This window comes from Rhinatrema bivittatum, chromosome 5 (assembly GCF_901001135.1).
Source record: "Rhinatrema bivittatum chromosome 5, aRhiBiv1.1, whole genome shotgun sequence".
Taxonomy (NCBI): domain Eukaryota; kingdom Metazoa; phylum Chordata; class Amphibia; order Gymnophiona; family Rhinatrematidae; genus Rhinatrema; species Rhinatrema bivittatum.
The window spans coordinates 101,412,427-101,434,346 of record NC_042619.1 but is presented as its reverse complement, the minus strand read 5'-3'; the positions used below and the strand labels follow the sequence as shown (position 1 = coordinate 101,434,346).

The 21,920-nt window shown below is 45.2% G+C and overlaps 1 protein-coding gene across 7 annotated transcripts in view; it reads right to left on the bottom strand.

Moving 5' to 3' along the window:
* Positions 1-21,920, bottom strand: part of PDS5B (PDS5 cohesin associated factor B) — a 644,248-nt gene that overhangs the window by 552,660 nt on the left and 69,668 nt on the right. For all 7 annotated transcript variants that reach the window (XM_029602667.1, XM_029602671.1, XM_029602673.1 and 4 more), the window contains exon 3: positions 13,250-13,453. In XM_029602667.1, coding sequence (XP_029458527.1) covers positions 13,250-13,453 — 204 coding nt within the window. The remainder of the gene's footprint in view (positions 1-13,249; positions 13,454-21,920) is intronic.

Sequence of the window (21,920 nt, the reverse complement as noted above, 5' to 3'; positions counted from 1 at the left end):
GGAGTAAGATTTGTAGGTCATCTGCGTAGACATAGTATATGAGGTCTGATTCTGAGAGGAATATGCAGAGGGGAGGAGGTATAGGTTGAATAGGGTGGATGAAAGAGAAGAGCCTTGCAGGGCGCTGTGAGTTAGAGGTATTTGGGGGGATTCTGTTGCGTTTATTTTTATTTTGAAGTTTGTCTGTGAGGTATGATTTGAACCATTTGATGGTATAGAAACATAGAAACATAGAAATGACGGCAGAAGAAGACCAAACGGCCCATCCAGTCTGCCCAGCAAGCTTCACATTTTTTTTTCTCATACTTATCTGTTTCTCTTAGCTCTTTGGTTCTATTTCCCTTCCACCCCCACCATTAATGTAGAGAGCAGTGATGGAGCTGCAACCAAGTGAAATATCAAGCTTGATTAGTTATGGGAAGTAGGGGAAGTAACCGCCGCAATAAGCAAGCTACACCCATGCTTATTTGTTTTACCCAGACTGTGTTATTCAGCCCTTATTGGTTGTTTTTCTTCTCCCCTGCCGTTGAAGCAGGGAGCTATGCTGGATATGCGTGTAGTATCAGTTTTTCTTCTCCCCTGCCGTTGAAGCAGAGAGCTATGCTGGATATGCGTGAAGTATCAATTTTTCTTCTCCCCTGCCGTTGAAGCAGGATATGCATTGAAAGTGAAGTATCAGGCTTATTTGGTTTGGGGTAGTAACCGCCGTAACAAGCCAGCTACTCCCCACTTTGTGAGTGCGAATCCTTTTTTCCACATTTCCTCTTGCTGTTGTAGCTTAGAGCGATGTTGGAGTCACAGTAACCATGTGTATGTTTATTGAATAAGGGTATTATCTCCAGGCAGTAGCCGTCATTCTGGTGAGCCACCCACTCTTTATTGACGGCCTCTTGATTTTATGGATCCACAGTGTTTATCCCACGCCCCTTTGAAGTCCTTCACAGTTCTGGTCTTCACCACTTCCTCCGGAAGGGCATTCCAGGCATCCACCACCCTCTCCGTGAAGAAATACTTCCTGACATTGGTTCTGAATCTTCCTCCCTGGAGCTTCAAATCGTGACCCCTGGTTCTGCTGATTTTTTTCCTACGGAAAAGGTTTGTCGTTGTCTTTGGATCATTAAAACCTTTCAAGTATCTGAAAGTCTGTATCATATCACCTCTGCTCCTCCTTTCCTCCAGGGTGTACATATTTAGATTCTTCAATCTCTCCTCATAAGTCATTTGATGAAGACCTTCCACCTTTTTGGTCACCCTTCTCTGGACCGCCTCCATCTTGTCTGTCTCTTCGGAGATACGGTCTCCAGAACTGAACACAATACTCCAGGTGAGGTCTCACCAAGGACCTGTACAAGGGGATAATCACTTCCCTTTTCTTACTCGATATTCCTCTCTCTATGCAGCCCAGCATTCTTCTGGCTTTAGCTATCGCCTTGTCACATTGTTTCGCCAACTTCAGATCATTAGACACCATCACCCCAAGGTCTCTCTCCTGCTCCGTGCACATCAGCCTTTCTCCCCCCATCGAATACAGTTCATTCGGATTTCCACTCCCCATATGCATGACTTTGCACTTCTTGGCATTGAATGTTAGCTGCCATGTTTTCGACCACTCTTCCATCTTCCTTAAATCCCGTCTCATTCTCTCCACTCCTTCCGGCGTGTCCACTCTGTTGCAGATCTTAGTGTCATCCGCAAAAAGACATACCTTACCTTCTATCCCTTCCGCAATGTCGCTCACAAAGATATTGAAAAGGACCGGTCCCAACACCAATCCCTGCGGTACACCGCTTAAAACCGCTCTTTCTTCAGAGAGAGTTCCATTTACCATCACACATTGTCTTCTGTCCGTCAACCAGTTTGCAATCCAGGCCACCACCTCGGCACTCACTCCTAAGCTTCTCATTTTATTCACCAGTCTCCTGTGCGGGACAGTGTCAAAAGCTTTGCTGAAATCCAAGTAGATGACATCGAGTGCTCTTCCTCGATCCAATTCCTTGGTTACCCAGTCAAAAAAGTCAGATTTGTCTGACAGGATCTTCCAATGGTGAATCCATGCTGCCTCTGGTCCAGCAATTCTCCCGACTGTAGATAGTTCACTATTCTCTCTTTCAACAGTGACTCCATTACTTTTCCCACCACCGAAGTGAGGCTAACCGGTCTGTAGTTACCAGCCTCTTCTCTGTTCCCACTCTTGTGAAGCGGGACCACCACCGCACTCCTCCAATCATTCGGCACCACTCCCGTTTCTAGGGATCTATTGAATAGGTCACACAGCGGACCTGCCAGCACATCTCTGAGCTCCCTCAGTATTCTGGGATGAAGTTCATCAGGCCCCATGGCTTTGTCCACTTTCAGTTTCACCAGCTCTTCCCATACATTTTCTACTGTAAATGGAGTTACATCTACTCCATTCCCCTCCAGTTTCTTGTTAACTAGTGTCGGTCCTTCTCCAGGGTCCTCTTTAGTGAACACAGAACTGAAGTATTCATTTAATATTTCTGCCATTTCTTCGTCTCTCTCCACACATTGATCCTGTCCACCTTTCAATTTCACTATACCACTTTGAACTTTTCTCTTTTCACTGATGTATCTGGAAAATGTTTTGTTACCACTCTTTACCTCTTTGGCAATCCTCTTCCGCTCAACTTTTTGTCATCTTGATTAATTTCTTCGTCTCCCTCAGTTCTACCAGATATTCTTCTTTGTGTTCCTCCTTTTGGGATCTTTTATATTTCTTGAACGCTGTTCTTTTAGCCTTTATTTTGTCAGCCACCTCCTTTGAGAACCAGATAGAAAAGTAAAGAAAAGCAAAAGAAAAATGAAACCTAACATATAGATTAGTTGCCTTGGTGATTGCTCCTTTTAGATTGGTCCACTGTTGATCCACATCTCTCTCGTTTTCCCAGCCTTTTAGTTCTTCCTCCAGGTACTTCCCCATTTCATCAAAGTCTGTGTTTTTGAACATCAAAACTTGGGTTTTTGTGCTTCTTTTCCATGTCCTTTTTGTGATATTAAACCATACCGTTTGATGATCACTGGTGCTGAGGTGGGCACCCACCTGGACGTCTGAGACATTATCTCCATTAGTGAGCACTAAGTCGAGTATAGCTCCTTCTCTCGTGGGTTCCATTACCATTTGTTTGAACAAAGCTACTTGCAGGGCATCTACTATTTCTCTACTATTATTAGATTCTGCAGATGGGATTCTCCAGTCTACATCTGGCATATTAAAGTCTCCAACGATCACTTCTCCTTTCTTTGCTATCCTGTGGATGTCTTCAATCAGATCTCTGTCCAGCTCGTCCTTTTGGTTTGGAGGCCTGTAGACCACTCCAATAAAAATGGATGCCCCATCTTTTTTTAAGTCGGCCCATAGTGCTTCTTCTTTGCCCCATCTTCCTTGCAGCTCAGATGCTTGGATATTGTTTCTGACATATATAGCCACTCCTCCCCCTTTCCTATCCTCTGTCCTTCCTTAACAAGTTATAGCCTAGTATTGCCGTATCCCAGTCATGATATTCCGTAAACCATGTTTCCGTGACAGCAACAACGTCCAAGTCCGCCTCCACCATTAGGGCTTGCAGCTCTGGGATTTTATTACCCAAACTACGAGCATTTGTGCTCATAGCTTTCCAGCTTTCTTTGCTCAGGTTACTGCTGTTCCTGGACTCCTTTTGTGACCTATTTAGTTGAGTTTTGTTATCCACTTTTCTCTTTGCATTTGTGCAAGTAAAGAGATTAATGCCTCTGATGACAGAGTCATCCATCACTGTGAGCTTTTTCCTTTGGTTTCTGATTTGGAATTTCTGTATGCATTGGGTTTTTTCTCTCTTTTCCGATAACATTTCAATCTTTTTCTCAAGGACTTCTTCAGAATTTAATACAGAGAAGGCATTTTGTACTTGTTGCACTTGATACAGTGTGTGTCTACGGAACACAGGTCTTATTCTACCAGAGCCCACTGAAATACTTTTAAAGTCCCTTAATGGCCTGTGTGAGTGGTGGGATAGAGTTGTGGGTTGCACAGCTTTCAATAATGGGTGTCTGTGGGTTACAGGTCTTATCCTACCTGAGCCCACAGTAAATCTCTTTTTTCTTGAGTTTTGGTTATTCAGTGGTAAGTGGAAATTATTTCCTGAATAATGTACCGTGGCTGAGACTCTCTTTATTGAAGCTAATTCAGCTTTAAAGTCATCCAGCTCCTTTTCCAAGGTAGAGAGTTTTGAACAAAAGGGGCAAGCCTTAAGTTTCCATATGGTTGATGTGATGCCTGTCATGAAACTCGGTATAACAAAAACAATAAATAAATAAATAAAATAAAATATAAAGGCTCCACAGCAGTTGCATTGAATAGTACTCATTTAGGTAAGTTATTTGATTGGTGCACCTAAGGAATAATCAATTTACTAATTTATCTGGTTGAAGTTAGGTAGTGTCTCATAGTCCGATTTCTGTGAGTCTGTTTAGTAGTGTTTTGTGGTTGATGGTGTCGAAGGTGGAGGAGATATCAAGGAGTATCAAAAGGTAGGATTGGCCACAGTCGAGTCCTCGAAAGACGGTATCGGTGAGGGTGAGGAGGAGTGCCTCTATGCTAATAGTTTCCTGAAGCCATGTTGTGCTGGTAGTAGGATGTTATGATCTTCTAGGTAGTCTGAGAGTTGGTTGTTGACTTTTTTCAAGTATCTTGGCAATGAAGGGGAGAGGTTGGAGATGGGTCTGTAGTTAGCTGGGTCAGATTTGTCGAGGTAGGGTTTCTTAAGGATGGGTTGGGACTACGGCGTTTTTGAGTTTGTTGGGGAATATGCCTTGCTCGAGGGATAGGTTGATTATGTTGGCTATGGATCTGGCGATGAGATTGGAAACAAGCTTTAGGAGTTTGATGGGGTTGGGGTCCAGAGGGTGGATGGCAGGGTTCATCTTTTGAATGATGGTTTCAATTTCGGGGAATGCGGCGGGTTCAAAATGCCACCATGTGATGTTGTGTAAGGAGGGTGAGTTTGGTAGCTCCGTGCTGACTGGGGGGGGATCTTGGCAATGATGTTGGCGACTTTGTCCTTGAAGAAGTGTGCTAGGTTTTCGCAGTTGATGGTGGAGGTGTTGTATGATGTTGAGTTCTGATTTGGGTTGGTCAGATCTGAAACATAGGAGAAAAGGGTCCTGGGGTTAAATTGATAGTCATGGATTTTTTTTGTGTAGAAATCTCGCTTTGCTTTGTCAAGGTCATTTGCGTATCTGTGTAGTATTGTTCTATATTTGTCTTTCAGTTCTGGAGTTGGCGTTCTTCTCCATTTCTTCTCTGCTTGTCTCTGTGTTCTTTTTGGGTTTTTTTTAATATGGGGGTGTACCGGGGGGGGGGGGGGGGGGGGGTGTCTTGTATTTGGTCACTGTTTTGATTTCTTTTCTTAAGGTGGGGCACTTAGCTTTGGCTATCTTGGAGTTGATGGAGATCCATGATTCGGTGGCGGAGTTGGCATCGTTCTTAAGAGACTTTAAGGCTTCGGGTAGAAGTTCAGCAAGGTAGGGGGGGGCGGTCTCACCGCGGAGCAAGATGGCCGCATGATTTTGAGCTCCTGCCCCTCCCGAGCCTACTAACTGCACTTTTGCAGCTTTAGACCTGACGAACCCGATTTAATAAAGCAGCGATCGTGGTCTCCTGCACCGAAGATGGCACAGAAAAAAAAGGGGCCCGATTTGAAACAATTTGCTTATAATGCCGACGCTGACGGCACCGGCGGGCCTTGTGGACATCTTGAAGCCCCAGACTTGAGTAAGCGCCATTTTGATGGAGAGCAGGAGCAGGGTGCACTCGGAGACGCGCCCTCCGATCTCCCAACCCGAGAGGAATTCAGAAGCTGGTTTGGGGATTTGCGCCGCGAAATTAAAGAACACAAACGGGACTTGCTCAATGCTATGGATGAAATTCGGGAGGAGGTGGCAGAGATCGGGAGGCGAACGGATGCATGTGATGTGCGGCTGGAGGAGCATGCTATCCGGCTCAAAACGCTGCAAACAGCCTCAGACCAAACACATGTTGATTATACAGCTTTAAATGCAAAATTAGAGGACCTGGACAACCGTGGGAGACGCCATAATTTACGTTTCCGAGGCATTCCAGAAGATGAGAAATATGCTGACTGTGGGGCTACTATTCAAAGATTCTGCTCCTTCTTACAACTCCAAAATGGCGCCGGGTCTGATGAAACTCCTGCGGCCACTATTGAACTGGACCGGGCTCATCGCTCTTTGGGCCCCAAAATACCTGGTAAATCTAGAGACATTATAGTTTGCTTCACTAAATATGCAACCAAAGATGGCATCTATCAAATTGCCAGACAACGCCCCTCGTGGGCATGGGAGAATAACAACATCCAAATATATGCTGATTTATCACCAATGACTCTCAAAAAAAGGATGGAGTTCAAGGAGGCCACAGCAGTGATGCGCAAAGCAGGTATCCGCTATCGCTGGTTATTCCCTTTTGGCATAGCGATTACCATAGACGGCGCCACGACAAAAACTGAGACTATGGATGGAGCAGTAGCACTATTGAAAGCAGCGGGTCATCCAGTGCAGCATACCATCTCAGCGAAGAAGACATCTCCCTCTATGATGGACACTCCTAGATGGCAACGGGTGAGAAATGGAGGCAAAAGACTGCGGAGGCACTCAGGAGATCCTGCCTCTGCCCAGGACAAGGGGAAAGGATGAAAGGTATCCTTCAGCTGAAGGGCAATCAATATTTCACAGTTTCCTGGATCGGGGCACAGGACTGCCACACATATCGGGACTAAGTTTAAAGCACTTGTTTGGTCAGGTTTATTGTTAGTTTAACTGTTGGTTATGTTTTTCTATGCAGGTATGATTAGTAACAACTGGGGCTCGGGGGTGGGTAGGGGGGGGCTCTGCGGGAGATTACGTCCTCTATTGCCTACACAGGGGTGCATTTAGCACGGGTCTGTGGAGCGCACTGGGAATCTGGAGGGGAAGGGAACAGCACAATTTCAGTTACTTGTGTTTACAGAACTCTTAGGACTTACTGTTACCTTGTTTTCATATCCACAGCATAATCCTACTGTTGTTTTATTATCTTCAGCCAGTTGGGGGGAGGGAGACGGTTTCAAGGTGCACAGGGACTTCCAGTCTGAAGGCTGTACGGGAGCGCTAGCTGAGCGAGTAATCTTTTCTCACTATCCTTATGGCGAAACTCACCTTATGGTCTTTAAATGTTAAAGGGTTAAATAGTCCCCAAAAGAGGCGGATTTTCCGCAACGATGTACAGCGTATTGGGGCTGATATCTTGTTTCTTCAGGAGACGCACCTTAGGAAACGATATGAGCGTTTACTAGCTTGGGCCCATTACCCACAACAATTTCACGCAGCGGCCTCTAAGTTAGCGAAATATACGGGAGTGAGTATATTACTTCATAAAGACATTCAGGGCACTGTAACTAACGTGATAGCTGACCCTTTGGGGCGTTATGTGGTCATACAATTGTTAATGGAGGCAACTCTTTATACTTTCCTTAATGTTTATGCTCCCAACACAAATCAGCATACTTTCCTAGCTCAGCTAGGGGATGTGTTGGATCGCATAGCCCCTGAGAATTTGATCATCGGGGGCGACTTCAATCTAACCTTACAACCCCATATAGACAACTCAGCGGGCGGGGGAGGGGGAACATCGACTGATCGCAAGTCTCTCCGAAAGTTTGTTCGGGATAGGGACCTGCTGGACATTTGGAGGCACCGAAATGTTAACGTAAGGGATTACACTTTCTATTCACATCCACATAACACCTATTCCTGTATAGATTATTTCTTAGTGGATAAGACATTAAGTTTACAGACTATAAGCCCAATTATAGGCTCAATCACTTGGTCAGATCATGCCCCTATAGGTTTAATTGTGAATCTCAGCACTAGGAAGGCTGGTCTCCGCTTTTGGCGCCTGAATGACACCCTACTAGATGATGAGTCCTTTTGCCAAAAGTTACAGGAAGCTATTGCAGATTATCAGGAATTTAATACCACACAAACCCATTCCTCGCCAGTATTGTGGGATTGTTTAAAAGTGGTATTGAGAGGTAGACTAATTTCACAGGCTTATCAGAAGCGGGTAAAAAACACACAAATTGAGGCACTACTGTCTGACATCTCATGCCTAGAGAAACAACATAAAGCTACTTTATCCTCTAAGGTATACGCTTGCACTTCAACGCGCTCGCAACGCTTTAGGCTTACTAAGAGCCGGGGATATAGCACACCAACTACAACTTGCACGGCAGGAACATTTTGAATGGGGCAATAAGGCGGGACGTCTCCTAGCTCGAAAATTGAAGCGCCAAGTGGCACAAAGCCAAATTACACGGATTAAAGCGTCCGATGGTTCTATGTTGGATTCTGCTGAGGCTATTCAACATAGGTTTCAACAGTTTTATGGTTCCCTATACTCGGCGGATCACCACATTACTGAGGCTAGTATTGATACTTATCTTGCTGCCATTGATCTCCCAAAACTTTCCGAGACTGAAAGGCTGCGCTTTGAGAGACTTGTTACTCCCATGGAAATAATGCATGCTATTAAAGATCTTAAACCGCATAAAGCTCCAGGGTTGGATGGGTATACGGGTTCGTTTTACAAAAAGTTTGTTACTCAGATTACCCCTTTTTTAGAGGCAGCTTTTAATGACTTGCAGGGGGAGGCAGTTTTACCTTCTGAAGCAAACGTAGCAGGCATAACCATACTGGCCAAACCCGGAAGGGACCCTACAGAGTGTGGGTCGTACCGCCCAATCTCCTTGATAAACATAGACCTGAAAATACTCGCGAAAATTCTAGCTAATCGTCTTAATTCCATTATGAACAAATTGGTGCACCCGGATCAGGCCGGATTTATTCCAGGGAGAAAAGCAGCAGACAATGTAAGGAAAATTATGGACCTTATTTGGCAAGTGACGCGGACCACAACTCCAGCGATCTTGATGGCGGTCGATGCTGAAAAAGCATTTGACATGGTCCATTGGCAATTTTTGTTTAAAACATTGGAAAAAATGAATTTTGGTCCCAAATTTCTTAATTGGCTTCTTAAATTATATGACCGGCCACGGGCTAGGGTGAAAGTCAATGGAGTATATTCTGCTCCTTTTCCAATTGAGCGGGGAACTAGACAGGGCTGTCCCTTATCCCCATTATTATTTGCGTTGTTTTTGGAACCTTTTACCACTAAAATTCGGGAAACGAGTACAATCATGGGGGTCCGTGTGGGTGGGTCGGACTATAAGCTGTCGCTTTTTGCGGACGACATTTTATTTACATTATCCAGTCCAGCACTGTCCCTTCCGGGAGTGGTCACACACCTTATGGAGTTCAGTTCCGTGTCTGGCTTTCGCTTGAACCTTGAGAAATCTGAGGTCCTGAATATTTCTTTACCCCCAGACCAGGTCTCTCTATTGAATCAGCAATTTCCCTTTAAATGGGCAGGCGCAAAGATAAAATACTTGGGCATTATTATAGGGCCTAAATTGACTGATCTATTTAGATTGAATTATATCCCACTAGTGGCCAAAGTGTTCCGAGATTTAGATATATGGGATAATCTCCCTGTTACTTGGACGGGACGCATAGCAATTTTAAAGATGTCAGTTTTACCTAAATTCAATTACCTGTTTCAATCGTTACCAATCCCAATACCGACCGCATTACTGAAAAAATGGCAGAGGCGTTTTTTCGCTTTCCTCTGGAAGAGGAGGCCTCCTCGAGTAGCGCGAGCGACCTTATATCGACACAAATTGAGAGGTGGGATGGGGGTTCCGAATTTACAATGGTACCATGCTGCCGCCCAAATTAGTTGTATACTTTCTTGGTATAAAAACATTGAGCAACCTAGATGGGTGGACATCGAACAAACTATATTGGGCTCTACACCCCTCCAAGCTCTTCTCTGGCAACCTAGGTCGACATTAAGAATAGGGGGACTTATTACCCCTACTCTACATACGACTCTTCAATGCTGGGACAAATGGAAGCATCTGCTAATAGGAAACCGGCGATATTTCTTTCACACTCACATATGTCACCATACTCGTTTCTCTCCGGGATGGGATTCGACTTATGCTCAACATTGGCAGCGGCAGGGGATTACCACTGTGGGTCAAATATGTACTCCTGATACTGTGCTGTCCTTTTCACAAATTCAGGAGACATACTCTATACCCTCCTCACATCTCTATTATTATTATCAAATTCGACACTTCCTGATCCACGAACGAGTTCTGGTGGAACTTCAGAAGGGTAAATCCCAATTTGAGGGCTGGTGTGACCTGGCGGACCGCATGCAAGGGGGATTGTCTAAGGTATATTTGTTGTTGCAGGGATCCTTACCGGGGAAACCGGTCTACACCCATAAGTGGGAGGCTGAGTTGGGTCGGACGCTGGCTGATGAGGAGTGGGACCAGATATTCTCCAATACTAAGCGTAGTTCTATTGCGTCCTCTCTTACTGAAAATGGATATAAAGTGCTCTTTAGATGGCATCTCACTCCCTCTAGGCTACATAAAGCGGGCCTCAGATTGGATGCTCAGTGTTGGAAAGGGTGTGGAATGGAGGGAACATTTCTCCATCTGTGGTGGGAGTGTATACATGTACAGAGACTGTGGAAGGATGTTATGGCTGTAATTCTCCACACTCTACACAAAGAGGTTACTTTAACTCCCACACAGGGATTACTCAATGCACCCGTTGATGGTACCCCGGCTGAGTGTAAGTTGGTTAATCAATTTTGTATAGCAGCCCGCTGTACCTTGGCAGCTTCTTGGAAACAGGTACGGGTTCCGGATAAGGAGGTTCTTTATCAGAAACTTGATGTAATGTGCTCCATGTCCAAGATAACGGCTCAAAAGCGGAAACAGCAATTGCCGTTTCAGCGGATATGGCAGCCATACCTTAAATGGAGAAGTGACATGCTCACACACGCTGGCTAGCCCGACATTGCCTGAAGCTCACTGCTATTTGGTCTTGTTCAGCTGGTATCTTCGTTGATTTTAAGATCTACTCTTCCACCAATCTTGGCCACATAAGACATTCCAACTCAGTTGCGGTATCATATGACCATTGTTTATTTGTTCTAGCTCCATACATTCTCATGTTTCTAACACGTGTGGACCTTGGTGGCGCTATACACGCTTGGTACCTGCCTTTCTCCCTGTTGTCTTAGCTTTTCACCTCCATGTGCAGTGGATTGAACTTAAGTGGTATTTGATATGATGTTATTGGTAACTTTCATGTACATGAGAGACATATTGTATATGTATTTGTTTTTTACATAGTAATGTCTGTATACACAGTTGCTATGGTTCTGTTGATGTTAATAATGTTTAATAAACTTTACATTCAAAAAAAAAAAAAAAGAAGTTCAGCAAGGTCATCGCTGGAGCATGGTTTGATGAAGTCTATGAAGTTGTTGGGATTGTTTGGCTTTGTAAGAGGGTGTTGTAGTTGTAGCTTGGTTTGTATAAGTCTGTGATCGGACCATGGTATTGCAGTAGCTGTGGGCAAGTAGAGGCTGGAGATTTTGTAGTTGATGAAGATTAGGTCCAGGGTATGGCCGGATTTTTGGGTGGGGGTGCTGATTATTTGGTTGAATCTGATTGCAGACATGGTGGTGAGGAGGAGTTCGCAGGTGGTAGATAGAGGGGCTGTGTCAATGAGGAGATTGAAGTCTCCAAGTAGGACAGCGGGTATCTCCATGTTAATATTGGTGGTTATGGTTTCGATTAGGAGGAGATAGGTTGTGCTGGAGTAGGCCTGGGGTTGCATAGAGGAGGAGGATTTGGAGGTGATATACAGATGATGATATACAGAGGCAGGCACACAGAGCAGCGCTCTGTGTGCTTTGAGGAGCTCCACCATCTAGAGGACATTTATCAGATATCATAGCTAATTCAACCTGCTTATCTGCGAGGAAAAAAAAAAAGCGACAGCCAGACACATTCTATAAGGCTCTTATATTAGTCAACTATTCATACCACTGTAAGAAGGTCAACTAGTAACTCGAGGTGAGGTTTTGGTTGCGGTCTAGGGTTTTACCTGCACAGTCAGAAGTATGAACAACACAGTATACATCAGTGAAGATTTCGTGTTATTTTCAATGAGGAAAGGTACACAAAGACGAGATTTGTACAATGTACTCTCGCCCCAACTTGATGCACTCTATCTAGCTGCTTTACAAATCTCATCTTTGTGTAGCTTTCCTCAATTTACTCTAACCCTAGCATGATAGCAGCTAGACAGAGTGCATCAAGCTAGGGCGAGAGTACATTGTACAAATCTCATCTTTGTGTACCTTTCCTAATGCCCTAACGCGATTTGAAAAATGGCTCTGCAAGTTATCTAGTAAAAAAATTAAATTCATAATATTTTAATGTACCTACAATTTATCTGAAAATATCCTTGAAAAAGTAACAAGTCACAAATATCTTTGGGCCAAGGATGTCCAACTCCAGTCCTCAAGGGGCTGCATATCTTTCAGGTTTTAAGAATATCTCTAATGAATATTCTTGAGAAATCTGGGTGCACAATGCTTCAGTTTTATGCAAATTTCATGCAGATTCATTAAGGATATCCTGACAACCTGACTGGTTTACAGCCCTCAAAGACCAGAGTTGGATACCCCTGTTCTAGGCAAAAAAATAAAAAGCATAGGCTTTGTTTTGCTGTAAATAGCACTTCAATGGTTATACCTAATGAATACGTATTGTTGAAAATCAGTTGAAAATGAAAATAGCTATATCAATGATTTAAATGAAGGTTTTCCATGTACCAGTTTATAGCACTGATTTAAATTGGCTTGATTTAACTCAATCCACTCTGCTAAAGGTCCAAACCACCATACAACAGTAACGTCTAATGGTCGATTTGTGTGTGCATACCCATGCTGGCTTCTGGAGGGCAAAGTGGTGCATATATCTCAGTCAAAAGGTAGTCACTTCAATGGCTGGGTTGAATGGAAGGAGAAATAACTACATATGAGCAAACTCATGACAGCAAATAACTCACTTACAGCAAATTCTGATTGAGATGGAAACTCAAAACAAGGAGGAGAAAGCTGACAGGTCAAACACACACACATAATGACAGCTACTCTTATTCTAACATTATAATAATTTGTGTACTGCTTGAATACTAATAAGACCTACATACCCAAGAAGGTACCATTCAAAAGCATGTTATTAAATAGCAAAAAGAAACTTACCTTCAGTTTATCAGGTGAAGTATATGGAGCTTCAGGCGCATATATTCTGAAAATGTCAGCTAGGCAGCATGCTACCAACAAGCGTACATCTTTATCAGGATGTTTAAGGAAAAAGTCTGAAGCAAGATGCAAAGCAAGGTTTAGATACAGCTCCTTTTCTTCTTCAGAGTCTTGGTCCATATCCATAAAGGTTTTTACAACCATCTGGAAAAAAAAAAAGCAACAATATATAAAACATTTTACCTCATCAGTTTAGTGACGATATTAAATATGTATTACCAGATGTTTTCTGCATACTGCAGTTATCCATACTATGCATTCTTCATTATCAGAACACAAATTACTAATATGGATGTCATGAATTTTTTGACAAGCATTTGTCACAAATATTATAAACACCCATAATATTACATCCTCAAATCCACCTTCTTGTATTTCTGTTTATAATCTTGACCTATACTCATTTCACTGATTTAATGCAAATGAAAAAAAGGAAAAATGTTATCCTCTTTGATACATTTCACATGGTAAAATTTTCAGGGGCGAAAAATTCCCAAGCACCTAAAAATTAGCATCGGGTACCTAGCACAAAGGGCCCGGGAGGAACGACTGTGGCATTCAGCTGCACCCTTCAATTGTAGAAGAGAAAGAGAAAAAAAATACATATCAAGCAAAAGAAAAAACCAAGTCCAACCTCCCTCCCAAGCCAAAAACAACAAAAGCAAGAAAGTTTAAAAAAAAAAAAAAAAAGACATTAAGAGGGAAAAATGTAAAAGTAATCAGAGAGAAAAAAAAGATCAATATATGTGCTCAAAAATATATTTAAAAAAAGATAAGGCAAATTAATGTTTGCTCTGGATCATAAAAAAATGTTGGCTGGCTGTTTTCTAAATATTCTTCCACTCAGGTAATAAGGTCAATGGTACAGGTGCTTTGCTATTTTTATGTATGTAGCCTCTTAATGTAAAGGTAGTGAAATACAATTTGTCATGCAAGAGCACCATCAAGTGACAAATTGCAAATCTTCACTTCAGAGACACATCCAATCAAAAAAAAAAAATCCTGGTTTCGTTATTCTCATATGATGGCAGATGCACACTGACCTGGATCCCGCTGTAATTCACTAATTTTGCATGTTTTTCTTACTCATCCTGCCTCTAACCGAAAAGATGTTCCCTGTAAAGGACAAAGGGAAACCTTTCCTTCCATCACTGTGGGCTGGTAAGGAAGCTAAAAATGAGGCAGATTGCAAAAAGGCTTGTTCCGCAGACATGATACAGGCCACTGACAGAAACTGACTGACCTGAGGAGGAGATGAATATTGAAGGCTGCTCGCAAGGCCGCTTCCCCTTGCTTCTTCCCACTGTGAAGGACGAATAGATGGTCCATCTTTCGTACGGATTCCAACCTTCCCAGGTACCGGACTAGGAGTCTGCTGACGTTGAGATGGCGTAGACTTCGAGCCTCTTCCGAATTCTTACGCTCATCTGGCGATGGTAGCGAGATGGTTTGGTTGAGATGGAAGTGAGACACCACTTTGGGGAGGAACGACGGAACTGTGCGTAACTGGATAGTTCCCGGGGTAAGTCTGAGGAATGGCTCTCGGCAGGTCAGTGCTTGTAACTCAGATATACGACAGAATGCCAGCAGGAAGGCTGTCTTCAATGTTAATAGTCGGAGAGACAGGCCGCGGAGAGGTCTAAAAGAGGTTCCTGCTAGGAAATCTAGGACCAGGTTGAGGTTCCAAAGAGGCACCGGCCACTTTAGGGGTGGGTGGATCTGCTTGACTCCTTTCAGAAAGCGGGAGACATCTGGGTTAGAGGCTATGCTGCCGCTCTCGCCCTTAGTTCCGTAGCATGACAATGCGGCCACCTGTACCTTGATGGAATTGAGAGACAATCCCTTCCGTAGGCCGTTCTGCAGGAATTCCAAAATCACAGGAATTTTGACTGAGCGTGGTATGATGTCGCGGTCCTCGCACCAGGCTTCGAATACTCTCCAAATCCTTCTGTATGTTAGGGATGTGGAGAACTTGCATGCTCGGAGTAGGATGTCAATTACTCCCCCCCGAGTATCCGCTCTTCCTTAGGCGAGTCCTCTCAATGGCCAGACCGTAAGAGAGAATAGAGCTGGATCCTCGTGGAGGATCGATCCCTGTTGGAGCAGGTCTGTGTGTGGAGGTAGCGGGAGGGGGCTCCCTGTCAGCAGTCTTCGCATGTCTGCGTACCACGGTCTTCTTGGCCAGTCCGGGGCCACTAGAAATACTGGTCCCCTGTGGTGTTCTATCTTGGGGATGATTGCGCCCAATAGGGGCCACGGCGGGAAGGCGTATAAAAGAGTCTCCTGTGGCCAGGTCTGTACCAGGGTATCGATTCCCTGGGACTGGGGTTCCCGCTTGTGACTGAAGAAACTGGGTACCTGGGCGTTTGACCAGTTTGCCAGGAGGTCCATGGTTGGTGATCCCCAACAGTTTACTATCAATTGGAATGCTGTGGTCGAAAGCCTCCATTCTCCTGGATCTAGACTTTCTCTGCTGAGGTAGTGCGCAGTGACGTTGTCTTTCCTGGCAATGTGGACGGCCGAGATCTGAAGATTCACTTCCGCCCATGACATTAGGAGGTCTATTTCCAGAGACACCTGTTGGCTTCTGGTTCCTCCCTGATGGTTGATGTAGGCTACTGTTGTGGCGTTGTCTGAGACAAAGCGGTCAGAGTAATGTAGGAGTCTGTAACCGAACCGCAGGCAGGCTAGTCTGACTGCCCAGGCTTCTAGGCGATTGATGTTCCATCTTGACTCTTCATTCCATTGCCCTTGGGCGGTTAGCTCCAGGCAGTGTGCTCCCCATCCTCATAGGCTGGCATCTGTAGTGAGTATGATCCAGGTTGGGGAGGATAATCTCGTTCCCTGGCTGAGATTGCCTTCTTGTAGCCACCATCGTAGTTGGGCCCGAACTCTGTCCGGGAGCTGAAGACGTACGGTGTAGTTCTGGGACAGTGGATTCCATCGTGTTAGTAGTGAGCGTTGCAGGGGTCTCATGTGAGCTCATGCCCATGGCACTACTTCCAGTGTGGATGCCATGAGGCAGAGGACTTGGAGGTAATCCCATGCTGTGGGGCGAAGTTCACTCAACAGGGTCATCAGTTTTGATCTCCTTGCCGGTGTCAGGATGACCTTGTCTTGTTTGGTGTCGAACCGGACTCCCAAGTATTCTAGAGATTGGGAGGGCTGCAGGCAGCTCTGATTTGTGTTACCACCCACCCGAGGCTCTCCAGTACAGTTTTGACTCTGTTGGTTGCCTGGTGGCTTTACTCTGGGGATTTCGCCCTGATCAGCCAATCGTCTAGATAAGGGTGCACGCGGATTCCTTCCTTCCTCAGTGTTGCTGCCTCCACCACTATGATCTTGGTGAACGTCCGGGGTTCAGTGGCTAACCCGAAATGTAGTGCCCGGAACTGGTACTGACAGTCCAGGATCGAGAAGCGTAGAAAGCGCTGATGCTCTTGATGGATCGGAATGTGTAGGTAGGCTTCCGACAGATCCAAGGATGTAAGGAACTCTCCCGGTTGTATCGCCCTTATTACTGAGCATAGGGTTTCCATGCGGCAGCGAGGAATCTTCAGGTGATGGTTGACCGCCTTGAGGTCCAGGATGGGTCTGAACGTTCCTTCTTTGTTGGGGACGATAAAATAGATGGAATACTGTCCAGTATTTATTTGTTGTGGAGGCACCAGTGTTATAGCCTCTAAGGCTAGGAATCTGGATAGTGTAGCTTCCACTGGCATCCTCTTGGAAGGGTCGTGGCAGGGAGATTCCACAAACTTGTCTGGAGGGAGGTGGTGGAAATCCAGGTAATATCCCTCTCGAATGATGGATAGGACCCACTTGTCCGAAGTTATCTCGACCCATCTTTGGTAGAATAGGGCAAGTCTGCCCCCTACGGCTTCTTCCTTTGGATGAGTCGGCTGATTTTCATTGTGGGGTGCGGCTGGGGCCTGAGCTCGAGCTGGCTCCCCTTTTGTTGTGCTTGTTCCGAAAGGACTGGCTCCAGCCTGCGGGGCGGCCCGCTTGATATGTGCTTCTATATGGGTTGAAGCGCTGTGATCCTCTGCCCCCTGGAGGTTCGGGGGAAGGATCGCTGGTTTCTCTTATTCCTGTCCTCCGGTAGCCGCGGCAGTGGGGACTCGCCCAATTTGTTGGCTAGTTTCTCTAGTTCGCTTCCGAACAGGAGAGTTCCCTTGAAGGGCATCCTTGTGAGTCTCGTTTTGGAGGATGCGTCGGCCGACCAGTTTCAGAGCCAGCTTTGTCTTCTGGCTGCCACGGCAGATGACACTCCTCTAGCCGCAGTGCGTACCAGATCAGAAGCAGCGTCCGCGAGGAATGATACTGCTGGTTCCAGGGCCTTCCCAGGAGTGTTGTTCCTGGTCTGTGCTAAGCAGGAGCATGTCACCACAGCACAGCAGGCCACGATATGTAAAGACATAGCGGAGACGTCAAAGGACTGTTTGAGGATAGATTCCAGACGTCTGTCTTGAACATCCTTGAGTGCTGCTCCTCCCTCCACCGGGATAGTAGTGCACTTCGAGACTGCGCAGACCATGGCATCCACTTTCGGACATGCCAGGAGATCTTTGGCGGCTGGGTCCAGAGGGTACATGGCTGCCAGAGCCCAGCCCCCTTTGAACGTAGTTTCTGGGGCCTCCCATTCCAGGTCAATTAGTTGCTGGTCGGCTTGTAATAGTGGGGAATGGCGGGAGGTCTGATGGAATCCCTCTAGTAGTGGGTTCGTCTTAGGTTCCCCCGAGGCAATTGTGCCCGGGATAGCAAGCTCTTTTAAGCTGTGTGTGACCAGGTCTGGAAGCTCGTCCTTGGTGAACAAGTGTCTCATGGTTCGGTGGGGCTCTGTCTCCGGAGGGAGTTCCCCTTCCTCCAGGGGTTCTGAATCCTCAGAGTTGTCAGTGTCCCCGAAGGTGGAGTTTCTGGGCGGTGGAATCACTTCCCTGGGCATAGAGGGTCCCGGGATGTTGAGGTCCTCTGGTGGAGCTCGTAGCCGTATTATAGGAGGCCCCGGTTGCATGTGGACGAAGGTATGCAGACCTTTAAAGAATTCCACCCAGGAGATAGATGCTGGGTCTAGACTAAGGGGCGCCGTGTCCCTGGGGAGCCCCGTTTGAGGTGGGTCCCGCTGTGGAATGCTAGGTCCGGTATACTGCTTGAGAGGCTGGAACCCGGTACCGGCTGGGGAGGGCCATGAGTTGGATCCCCTAGGGCCTCTTCGCAATGTATACACAGGGCTGTGGCCTCCTCATGCTGTGCAGCTCTAATGTGGCATTCTGGGCAAAGGTCCTGTGCGCATAAGATACAGTCGTGTGCTCCGGTGCGGTGTGCGCTGTTATGCGCACAAATCGAAGCTATGCGCTCGGCACAGTAAGCGTGTGGCTATACACGTCACTTGTGCGCACAAGGTATTTGTGCGCACAAGGTATTTGTGCGCACAAGGTATTTGTGCGCACAAGGTATTTGTGCGCACAAGGTATTTGTGCGCACGGCGGCGAACAGATCAAAATGGTGACGGCGACCATGCGGACAATATGGCGGCAACCACCTCTGAGGGTCTCCACGTGGTAGGACCCTCAGATCTGACCGGGGTCTAGCCCTGCTAGGGCAGATCAACCCGGTGGCACTGGTCCCGGCTGGCGACCTGTGCGACTCCTCGAGCTTCGAAGACCGGAGACTTTTAAATAGATTTCTACCTTACCTTGTCTCGGCGCTTCCTGGTTTCATTCTGGGCGGTCTCCGGCTGCAGGGGGGGGGGGGGGGGGGGGGGGAGGGAAAATACCTTCACCGCCACGCTCGAAGTTGCACCCGCTGCCTCTCAGCCTCACCTGAAGTCGGGGGCTAGGTCCCCGCCGAGGGTCAGTTGACTGACCGACGCTTACCTCCGAGGGATCGCAGAAATCACCTCGGGAATTCTCAACTGGGGGAGGGACCCAAAGGGTGTCACCGCAGGAGAGCGGGGCTCGTCTGTAGAGGTAAGATTTCTTCTTAGTTTGGTTTTCTTTGGTAAAATTACTCTAACGCTGTGCGAGCATGCATAGAGTCCCTAACTGCTATGGAGACGGAAAATACTGGAGAGCTGCACTTCCTGCAGGGGTATATGTACTAGGGTTGACATCAGATTGAAATCTGATCTGTCTCCAACTACTATCAGGAGTACACTATACCCATTGGTCCTGAGTCCATCTGCTACACGCTAGGAAAGTGCTGTTTCCTGGGGTTTTGTGTTACTGTTTTCTTCTTATATACCACATCCAACCTAAACAGAAACAGTGTCCCCATTGTTGACCTTAATGTCTGCTTGTACTTGTTTATAGGCTCAGCTAAACTCCCAGCCTCAACTTGCAATAATGCACTGCTGAGGAAACTCCTAACACCCTCAATTTTTATTTTATTTTTTTACTATCTCTGCACCAACCAACCTCTTTTGATCTTGAGCAATATACAGAAAGTTCAAGTGTAACAGTTCAGCAGCAAAGGCTATGCATTTCATAGATGGACAGTTATTGGATGCAGATTTTGTCTTTGAGACTTTTTGGCATTCCTTTATTGTATTGAGAGCTGAGAGCAGAATATTTTGTTTTTATACGGATTGTAAATTTCATAATGCTTATATTTTGTATTTGGCAGTCACTGGGGATCGAAAAGATATCTGCTATTCTGAGGTCATCTGCTCCTTGTAAATTGTGTTACTGATGTTATTAACCTTTTTATCTTCTCTGCTAATATCACATCAGAACAGATTTAGGGAGTTTGGCAGAAGGGAAGTGTTGATGCGAATGGGAGGATTAGAGGATGGTTAGAATATTGGTTAGAGGGGGATAGGGTTGGGAGGTTGTTGAGGTGCGTAGGAGAGTTGTAGGTAGGTGGGATAAACCCCCATCTCAAGTCCCAAAGGATTTCCCACTTGATGGAGTTTAGGTGGGTGTTGGGTAGGGGAGGTTTGTATGTTTGTTTTTCAATTGTTACTGCTGAATCCACAAGGTGGGAGAAAAAGGCACACTGATACTTATAAGATGGTCACACAAAGATGGTTTTATTGTTCAGATCTCTGTTTGCAAATGAAAGCACAGCTCTGCAATTTGGTTCAAAGTGCCCTGATTTTGATGGCTGCTGCGCCACCTATTTGTCAGTACAAAATGGTTATTTAGTCCCTAAATTAGAAGTTAAGTTTAAATGAAGTACATTAACTGCTATTAATCAAGTTTAATTAGGGAATAGCCACTATTAATTGCATCAGTAGCATGGGATCTTCTTGGTGTTTGGGTACTTGCCAGGTTCTTGTGGCCTGGTCTGGCCTCTGTTGGAAACAGGATGCTGGGGTTGATAGACCTTTGGTCTGACCCAGCATGGCAATTTCTTATGTTCTTATATGAGTGTGGCACTGAATTCTCTCTCAACGTGTGTAGAATATCCTCCCCAATCGAAAGGCAGCACATTTTGCAGCATGCACGAAGAAACCATGCACAGATACTTGTTCCACAAGAAACCCACCTCACTAATCTAGAACATAAAAAGCAGTGGGGTATGCATTCTCATTGATAAAAAAAAAAAAATCAGTCATTAATAGTTAATAAACTTGATTATACTGTTAATTTGGTCAATGTTTACAGACCCAATGTGGATCAAATGGAATTTTACAAGGTATTTACTGATAAATTAGTCACATTTGGGTATCGATCATTATGCTTTGGAGGGAACTGGAGCATATGTCCAGATCCATCAATAGATAAAACATTTTCCCCTAGATATGCTCATTCTGTACCTATTCCCATTGCATATCTTGTTAACACACTGCATTTGATAGATGTGTGCAGACATCTACTTTTAGGGGTTAGGGATTACACTTTTTACTCCCTAACGCATAGCATGTACACTTGGATTAATTACTATCTTTGCTCACTAAATCTAGTTTCCCAGGTTCACAGTTGTGACATCCTACCTGGCACTATTTCTGATCACCACCTGGTACAATTACTGCTTCTTTTTAGAAGAGGCCAGTCTTGGTCGTATTCTTGGAAGCTGAATACCTCATTGTTGGGGGATACACAATTTCACAGCTTTGTAAAGACACTGTTGCTGAACATAATACCTATAAACTCTGTGAAGGATTATGAACCAGTGTTGCGCTAGGAAGCCTTTAAGGCTTTTTTATTTTTGCAAGGTAAGAATCAGTTATGCCAGCTTCTGTCAAAGGAAAAGAAGGAAAACGGTAGATGCTCTGTTAAAATACATGCATTATATGCTTTACACAAGCAGAATTGCTCCCCCTGTACATTAAAAAAAACTGGAAGCGACTCAGAGAGAATTCCAATCCCTGGAAAGTGATAAAATATGGAAGGCCCTGAAATATACCCAGCTTAAGTTTTATGAACATGGTGATAGGCTGTGTGCTTTTATGGCCAGCTGAAAAGAAAACTGCTGATAAATCCTTCATCTCTAAAGTTAAAAAACTTGATGGTTCTCTTATATCAGATTCAAAAGAAACTGAACAATCTTTTGTTCAATTTTTCATCAGTTTGTATCCTGAATCTATATCAATGTCTAAGGAGGATATACAGTGTTTTCTTAATGAATTTAATATGCCTAGGCTTCAAGCGGAGCAGGCTGAAGGATG